Source organism: Phocoena phocoena, chromosome X (assembly GCF_963924675.1).
Source record: "Phocoena phocoena chromosome X, mPhoPho1.1, whole genome shotgun sequence".
Lineage (NCBI taxonomy): Eukaryota > Metazoa > Chordata > Mammalia > Artiodactyla > Phocoenidae > Phocoena > Phocoena phocoena.
This window is the reverse complement of record NC_089240.1, coordinates 76,482,486-76,492,267: the sequence shown is the minus strand read 5'-3', so window position 1 is coordinate 76,492,267 and position 9,782 is coordinate 76,482,486. Positions and strand designations below refer to the sequence as shown.

The following is a 9,782-nucleotide window of genomic DNA, read 5'->3' as shown; positions in this document are numbered from 1 at the left end:
TGCTTTGACTTGAAATCAGCATGAAAAATATTTTTTACTACTATATCTGTGTAGAAATGCTAGTAATAAAAATGTTCTATTCACCCCCAAAATAAATGTATTTGGCTTATTTTCAAAGGACAAGATAAAGCTTTCTGTCTAAAATAATCACATAGAAAACCCAATAGGTTTGTGGATTCATTCTTGATGTTTAGATTTGCTTGTTTAGGCCAAGTTTGAGGCAAAGTCATGACTAGACAGATTAAAAGTAAGATACTGTGTAGGTTATTGATTTGTAAGCAGCAAGGCTGAACTCCTTGTCTGACCACTATAATAGATTGTTGGTGGAAACACAAATAACTGCTTGAAAATGAATATACATAAAATGAAGATTCATAAACGCCATGCAATTGCAAAAATTGCATTGATAAATTTTTTTTTGCTATGCTTTACTTAAACTTTGTAAAATTGTGGTGATGGCTTACTCAAAATTTGAAGTACACTAAGATTCTTTTTTTTTCTTCCCTTTAAAAAATGTGCTATCTTTAACGAAGCATTTTTAAAACGCACCTTAATTAGTTGGTAGTTTTGAACTCCGTTTATTCCTATGTCAGGATCAATGGCTGCTGGGAGAGCATATCGAGAGTTTATAGCTGAGTTCTCTGGAATTGATATGTTGATAACCGTTGCAGGGAATAATGGTGCATTATCATTTATGTCTTCTATCAGAAAACGTATTTTAACCAGTCTAAATATTTCATCTGGCAGAACGGCAACCTCCACCTCATAAAAGCAACGGGTGTCCACTAAGACACCAGCACATAATTTCTCACGATCAATGCGAGCTCCAGTAGTGAAGATCTCACCAGTACCCTCTTCAATTCGAATCAGTGGCACATCTCCAGTCTTGTACACTAACTTGAACTGCATAGGTGTTGTTAAGGACTTGTCTGGAATTAGCGACAAGTTGAGGTCTTTCAGCAAGTCGCCTATCAGGACGTTTTCTGGCATTTCTTCTCGGACGGTGTAGTTCTTCTCCTGGGCGCCAGACTGAAACACGACGCATGCTAACAGGACCGCAAATATATACGTCCCGGACAACAAGTCCATACCAGGCAGGATTGCACTAGTTTTTTTGTATCAGTCCACAGAGAACTGCCAAAGAGAAAAGAAGAGAAGAAAAGAAAGAGAAGAGAAAGAGGAAGAGGAAGAAGCAATTATTAATGCCAAGCATTAATGTATGTTAACTAAATGCTCAGTTTTAAATTAAAATTACTAAATGAAATAAACAACAAGGTCCTACTGTATAGCACAGGGAACTATATTCAATATCCTGTAATACATCATAATGTAAAATAATATGAAAGAGAAACACACACACACATATATATATATATATACATATATATAACCAAGCCACTTTGCTGTACAGCAGAAATTAACACATTGTAAATCAACTATACTTCAATAAAATAAAAATTTGCCAAAATCATTAAATGAAAATACTAGCACGAAAAACACTGTTAATTAATCTAATGACAGATTTGTTTGAATTTAATATTATGCATTTTTACATCAAGATGAAAGGTAAATTAAGCAAGATATGTTGAGTAATTATGAGACCCAGAATATTTATAAAGGTGTTCACCGTTGATAAGATATATAAAAGATAATATTATAACAAGACAGTTAAAAGTAATAAAAATAATTTAAAACATTTAATTCAATAGTTAAGGAAAAGTAAAGGGATATGTGTTACTAATAACAAAAATATAATCATTTACTCTTTGTTACAATGTGGTTTTCAAACGCAATTCTTCTACGTGTCATGAATGTTTTATACAATATTCTGTGTGTTCAGCTCTGGGCTTCAAAATGTAAATATCAATCTAGGTTAGGAAGTTTGGATTAAAAAGAAAAGTCCTTTCATAGAGGAGAGGGTTCAATATGGCAAATGCTTAAACATGGGAAGAACAATCATGTGAAAGAGGATTAAAGTTGTTTTTATTTGGATGAGAGGAACAAGAATAGGTATAAAATTACAGGGAGGCAACTTTCAGATCAACTTAAACAACTGCCTATTAAAGCATTCTGGAAAAAAAATGGTTTTCAGGAGAGATTGAATTCCATATATTTGGAGGTACTGATACAGAAGCTGTATCACTAGTTTAGATCTACATATTTATGATTTGTTAGACAATATTCAAACACTCAATGAGAGAAGTGGAGTGCAAGGCATCCCAACTCTGAGTTTGTTTATAGATTGCATAAAGTAGTCCATGTGAAAATGGGTTTTCACATCTACAGACTGACATAAGAATTACCCAACTACATGAAACAGCTTGACTAGGGTTTAAAAATAAGAAAGGCATTTTAAAAGACTTTATCAAGTTAAAACAGAGAGTCAAAAAACAAAGAATATCTCTGGCTCCTTTCCCCCTCCCTGCTTATTATTTTTAATTCACTGAAATCTGCCACTTTATTTCAGTTCTCTAGTTCTTCTGAAAAAATTCAACAAGGAATTTTTATTTCTTTATAAATTGCAAATTTGTCTTCAGTTTCCTTTATTAATTCTCAAATTTATTTGGTGGATATAGTCTCAATTTGGTATATTAAATATCTTTTAATATCTAGTATTATGAAACATTTTAATATGCTTCTGGATGTTATTTGTATGTTATATAAACACAAAGTGAAATTTGTGTTACACTGCTTTAAATCCTATCAGATATTATATTTTTATAATTAAGTAGGGATTAATGCAGCTCTCAATTCATTCTGAAGTTTTAAAGAATTAGCTAACAGATGGTCATTTAAAAATCCATTATGGAAAACAATTAATGCACATAGGTATCTAATTAAGGAAGTTCTCAATTTTTATTGGTAATTGATAACCAATTAAAATTTACAAAAAATTTAGTCATAGTTCTACAAACAAGAGGACTCATGAAATGATATAAATAACTTGCTATGGATATTATGATCTGATTATGCCAGACAATGTATTACATTAAATAATTTTAGAAAATATGCATGTTGACAGGCCTGAAGACACAAGAGTGGGGAAAAAGAAACCTTCTTATTTACAATCAGTAACAGAACAAAAGCATTTGTTGCAACAATTGAGATAGCTTGGGTCACAAATAGAACAAAGAAATAAGCTAAATAGACTTGAAGCATCTCATTTTATAAATTCTTATCACAGAATTTAAAAATTATATATTATGAGTCCAACCACTTTCCTATGTTGGGCAGTTGGCATCATTTATAAAAAAAAATTAAGTATAATAGTGAGTAATGCTGATGCTGAAGACATTTTCTATCCTAGTAAACAACACAAAAAGACTATTGCCTGTGGTATTTTTAGCATCATTTGCTCAATGGTGAGCATTGGGATTACCTAATATAGCAACCTTTTCAAGACTCATTCTCTTGTGAATTATTGGCCTTATACTCCTCTATGAATGTGAGAATTAAAATACTTCATTTTTACTTACTATGAGTTAATATGCATACATATATGTGTGTCCTATTGTGACTCTAGAACATCTAAAAAAAACTGAGTGTCTAAGTGTGTGATTTTATAAATACCATGCAAACATAAGCAAAAATAAAAATGGGGCACTTAGAATTAAAACTACCACTCTATTCTTATCTTACCCTTAGGTATTACACGTTATTACAACTGGCAGAAGAATACTACAGACCATTTTTTAAAATATTGTGTGCATGTTGTAATATCTTACACAAGAGGAGGGATTAAGAAAGTGACCTAATTCTAAGCAGTCCCCCTCTGCCAATCCATTCTAAATGTGTTCTACTCTACTTTAATAATAACATCAAATAAAACATTTTAAAATATGTTTCATCACTTGAAATTCTTTCAGAGGTTTTGAAAACCAGGAAAAAAAATGGGAAAAAGGACAATTCAATTTCTAAAACTTAGGCAAATATACATATTGCAAACCTAGAAGGACTATTTACTGTCTAGTTAGTAATTAGTTTCATGAAAGGGTAGTCACGTATTCAACAAATATTTATTAAGCAATTTGTGTATGCCAGGCACTGTTGTAGACACTGAGAATAAATCAGTGAACAAAACAGGCAAAAACCTCTGCCCTCACAGAGTTTATAATTGATAACAAAAATATTCCAGAATATCTTTAATTCAGCGTTCAACAAATGTATAACAAAGTCAACTCTGCCTCTATCAGGATGTAAACATGCATGATAAAATAACCTCAATCTCCAGATTCTGATTCCAACGCTTGCAGTTACCACTTGAAAATGTATTGTTATGTTTAAAATTAAAATTTTTCTTTTAGGGCTTCCCTGGTGGCGCAGTGGTTGAGAGTCCGCTTGCCGATGCAGGGGACACGGGTTCATACCCCAGTCCGAGAAGATACCACATGCCGCAGAGTGGCTGGGCCCGTGAGCCATGGCCGCTGAGCCTGCGCATCCGGAACCTGTGCTCCGCAACGGGAGAGGCCACAACAGTGAGAGGCCCGCATACCACAAAAAAAAAAAAAAAAAAAAAGTTTTCTTTTAAACTGCTGAGTTTAATTATTTGAATGACCAATACAGAAATTAGGATATAAAGAGTCACTGCTTTGTCTTATGGAAGGAGGATGACTTTAACTCAGATATGCAGGGAAAGTATTCCTATGGACATATCTTACTTAGCTCTAATTTTCTCTCTCCCATGAACAAACTATAAGATAACTTTAGATTTCTTTCCCATGAACAAACCTTAAGATAACTTTAGATTTCTTTACCATTCTCCCACATCCTACAGCTACTATAGTCTATGGTTAGTTTGGAAATTGATAAGAAAGGTACAATGAAAGAAGATGCAGAAAATTAAAATGTTCTACAAGTTTCAGTAGTGCCAGCATCATTTAAGTGATGTTTTTACAGGCAATATATAGTGATTGGGTAGGGAACAGTCATAGTTAGAAGGACAGAATCATGACAGTCAGAGGAAACAAAAGCAGAAACAAAATAAGCAACTCTGAAATTTTAAGATATGAAAAGCAAAAATGCAAGTTCGTTTTATAGTCTCTGAGCAATTTAGTTCTAAAAAGGTAAGTAGGTAGGGGAACTAAGTCTCTACTATATGCAGTTCTAGAGATTTCAAACCATAAAAGTGATATTCAAATGGTTTGTCAGAAGAATTCCAATGCATAATTTCCCTGACATACTTGTTACATTTTCCTTCATTGTAGTGCTGTGTTCAACTTGTAATATACTTAAGGTAATTCTGCATGAATGGGTGGCTTACATGCTACAATAACAAATTGTTAAAAATAGTACAAATTTAGGTCTTCCCTGGTGGTGCAGTGGTTGAGAGTCCGCCTGCCGATGCAGGGGATACGGGTTCGTGCCCCGGTCTGGGAGGATCCCACATGCCGCGGAGTGGCTGGGCCCATGAGCCATGGCCGCTGAGCCTGCGCATCCGGAGCCTGTGCTCCGCAGTGGGAGAAGCCACAACAGTGAGAGGCCCGCGTACCGCAAAAAAAAAAAAAGTGCAAATTTAGGTATTATATGAAAATAAGAAATACCTGTATGTTGCCCATGATCCTAAATCCACTTGGCTCTCATCATTCTAATTACTGTAACGTCTTGTGAAGTCAAAAATACACAATTAAACAACCATAATGTATTATATAGTTACTTCTACATTCTTGTTCTCATGCACAGTCAAAGCTTCTTTCAAGACTGGGAAAATAATAATGTAGTTCTTCAGGTTGACAGGAAGGAACCTAGAACATTGCACCTGGAGAAAGACAAACTGGAGCAACTGATAAACTCAATCTTTTCCAAGGGATTGACCACAAGTAGAGTGGGGTAAGTGCACTGGCTGTCCTGTTTGACATGACTATTTCCTATGTATTCTGAAAGTTGAAATGTCGAAATGAAAGATTTAGTAGGGTACTTTGATTCTATTAAACTGATATTTTTATTAAATTTTATTCCACAAAAGACTCATTTATCGTACTTCTTTTTGTACCGGTCTAATTTTCACGTTTGGATCTAATCTTCTCCAAGAAGTCGATTCCATCAATGTTCCTTCCTTCTCTAAAATGTTTATGTTTTATTGAATCATTCTAACACTCCACAACAGAAGTGCAGTGCTCTCTAATAGGGCTTCAAATCTATTAATAATCAATGCTCGAATATCACTTATAAGACAATTTGTGAAGGTTGCTCTTCTATATTAATTTTTTCTGGATTTTTGATATGATTTAGGGAGCATTTTTAAAATAGCTTTACAGATTAATCAAGCAAGAGACATATTCCATTTGGCAAAAATATAATGGTCATTCATCATCATATATCCTTTTATAACCTTGGGGTGAATTTAATCATGATTATTTCAATATCTACTAATTACTTTAATATGTTTGGTCTATAAGTAACATTATCATAACAAATAGTTCTTGGATTCGCTGAGGTTAAAAGGATGATCTCCATTTGGCGTAGCATTTTAATTCCTCTAAGTAATTTCAAATCAGTTATTTCAATTAATCTTTATAACAACTATATGGTTTATATGAATATTGTAGGCATTAATTCATATATTAAATGTTTATATCAAATAGGTGGTGATTTCACACTCTGTAGATCCTCTAGATGACCAGGTGTTTGTTTGTTTGTTTGTTTTTTCGGCACGCGGGCCTCTCACTGTTGTGGCCTCTCCGGTTGTGGAGCACAGGCTCCGGAAGCGCAGGCCCAGCGGCCATGGCTTACGGGCCCAGCCATTCCGCGGCAGCTGGGATCTTCCCGGACCGGGGTACGAACCCGCGCCCCCTTGCATCGGCAGGCGGACTTTCAACCACTGCGCCACCAGGGAAGCCCTAGATGACCAGGTTTTAAGATCATGTTTTAAGCAGGTAAATAAATGGGGTAGATTTCTGACTTCACTGAGAATTGATTGAATAGTCCATTTTGATTTTTAGATATGTAAGGATAAGTGAATACTTCTATTAATTCCTATTCTCAGGAATTAATAAAACAGTGTAGGTCTAATCAGAAAAAAGTGATGACTTGGTATATTTTTTATTTGTGTCAGCTGCTAATTTATCAAAATCATGATGTAAACAATTCAACAGCTAAAAGCAAATGAGATATACCACCAGAATCTTGGAAGGTGCTGAAAACAAGATCCCAGTTGATAGTCTGAAAAATGAATCAAGGTAAGATATTAATCATCGGAAAATGAATGGTATCTACCAACCTATTGTTCCAAGGAACAAGGAGATGACTTTCATCCTTAATAGCTGCGCTCATTCACCCAGAGAGACAAAGAAGCTTTTCTGGGTAACATGACTTCGGGGTGACATAAATCCTCAATCAATGGCTACACATCATAGACCACCAAGCAAAAATGACACAGCAACTTCTTAAAAACCAATCTTGCTACTTGGTTAATCAACTGTCTAATAGCAAGTGCCTCAGCCTAAAGGTTCAGCAAAAATCCCTTCTCCTTTTAATTCTTATTCTTTTACACATATTTTAATATCATTTCTGTGATTTTCATTTTCTGTCACCACAAAACTCAAACTGGATGACAAGTTAAAAATGACAACATAAATGAATCAATGGGTAGAAAAACATTTGAACCATAAATGGGACATACACAGGCCACATTTTGATACATTTAATTTGGGGCAGAACAATAATTACACAGAATTCTGGCTTTAAAAACTGAATTAGCATTTATGAATTAAACACTACTTCTGGTCAGTTCTTAATTTGTACAATAAATTCATATTCTGGGGTCAGCCCCATTTTCATGAAGGAATTGTTTCTATAACAAATACAATTCAAATGCATTTACAAATAGCTCACACAAAGACAAATTATAAATGTTAGTATTTCTACTATTTTTACTTTCTCTTTCTTCTAAGTTAACACATAAAGAAATGTCCTGTTGATTTAGCAATATCCCTCAAAGTTGTAGTGAGTTATTATTTCAACTTTGTCTTACCTCACTTTAATTCCAAATATAAATATAATACTAATCATTCAAACTTCAATTTGGGCATTCAAAAACACCTTGCTAAATTTGAGGAATCCTAATTTTAGAGAAGGTCAGTTGGGTTCAATATTATTAGTATATTTGAAAGTGTACAAAATGGTCAATTATAAACTGGATGCTTTTATGTGTAAAATCCTACATAATACCTGAAGGTTTAGCTCTTCAAAAATAGAAATTTAGGTATAAAATTCATCTCCCATAAAAATATTCTTTAAATTGAAATAATTGTATAGATCTGTAATATTTTATAGTGTCATCCTCTATTCTGATTGCAAGTGAATCATTTCAAATATATAACAAAATTTATTAGTAGGCCTTTATATGTACTTTAGCAGTGTATGGGCACTGTGCCAGACACATAAGTGTTAAGTTATAACATAAGTTAAGAAATATTTATTGGGTCTTTGGGTTTCTGATTTTTTTGTTTTGAACTCTTTTTTTTTCAAGATCACATTACTACAAAGACTGCCAAAGATTCTAAGACACAATAGGAATAATATACAACAACTTGGAGTATTCATTATACCGTGCATTCTGTTTTATTTTTAAAAACCTACATTATTTTCTAAGAGTATATTTTAAGCACAATCTTCTCCTGCAGGTATTTTCATTACAAATTAAATTGTTCTTAGCAAGCAGTTTTCCCAACTAGAAGTACATAAAATATTTAAATTAATTAACAAATCCTATACCTTTTCAATGTATAGATTGCTGTTATTTAAAATTGCTTTTTATCATACTTCCTACTTTGGAGTACCACAAATCTCACTTAGGTTCATAAGAGAATTAAAAGTGATTCTTTTCATCATTAGATTTCATTCACTATACTCCATACTTTCCCACCATAAGTAAAGAGTCTTCCTTCTACACAGTAATAGGCTAACATGTTGGAAGAAAAATTTTATGCTACCTTTTTATAACTCAAGCAGTACATTAACCTCAAAGTGACTTTAAGTAACTGTCAAATGGGAAATCAAGAATGTACAAGTTCCATTTCCACAGAGTTGGATACAGTTTTGTTCTTTGGACTAGAAAATGCCAGCCAAATCCTAATTGTGGAATATTCATGAGATATTTCATTTTTATGTTTAAAATAATCATCTTCATGTTCCACTGTGGGTATATGTCCTTGTGTGTTCAATGAAAATTGGCAACTGAGATGCCATTACATTAGACAATAGTTGAAATCGAAGTGGAGCGGTTAGAATTGCTCTCATATTAAGGCAGTCTCGATATGCAGTACTTTCACTATGTCCCACATTAATGCATAAGGAGACCAAATAGATATTTTTATTTAGGCATTTGCAGTCGTTACTTTTTAAATTTAGCTCTTTCCCTGCTTATGAAGAACATAACTAACTTTATTTATGAAGGTTTGCAAAAAAAGTTTGTCTTCTGAAAAATAGATTTCACATTGATTTTGAAAAAGTTTGCCAAAGAAAGAAAATAAAGATACCATTCTTCCTATTAGGTACCAGAGACTCAAATTATTTGCGTTGCTTTACCCCCCCAAAAATATTCTTGGTTTTTAGAATTACAACTTACATTGTGATGATTTCAACTTGAAACAGAGTATGAAATAGGTGTCTTATTTTAGATAAATCACAATTTCTGTATAGATAATAAATGTATAATAGTGTCCTCACATTTTCTTCTTATTCCAAGAATATTTGAAATACTGAGAAATATTTTTTTCCTTTGCAAAGGTATTCAACACCTTAATGGAGATGATAGAATAAGCTATCACAACCAGAACTATCTC

General features: G+C 33.3%; 1 protein-coding gene across 1 annotated transcript in view; it reads right to left on the bottom strand.

Moving 5' to 3' along the window:
- Window positions 1-9,782, bottom strand: part of PCDH11X (protocadherin 11 X-linked) — a 757,630-nt gene that overhangs the window by 703,901 nt on the left and 43,947 nt on the right. The window contains exon 2 of the mRNA XM_065900626.1: window positions 550-1,134. Within this exon, the coding sequence (XP_065756698.1) occupies window positions 550-1,089 (540 nt within the window). The 5' untranslated portion in view covers window positions 1,090-1,134. The remainder of the gene's footprint in view (window positions 1-549; window positions 1,135-9,782) is intronic.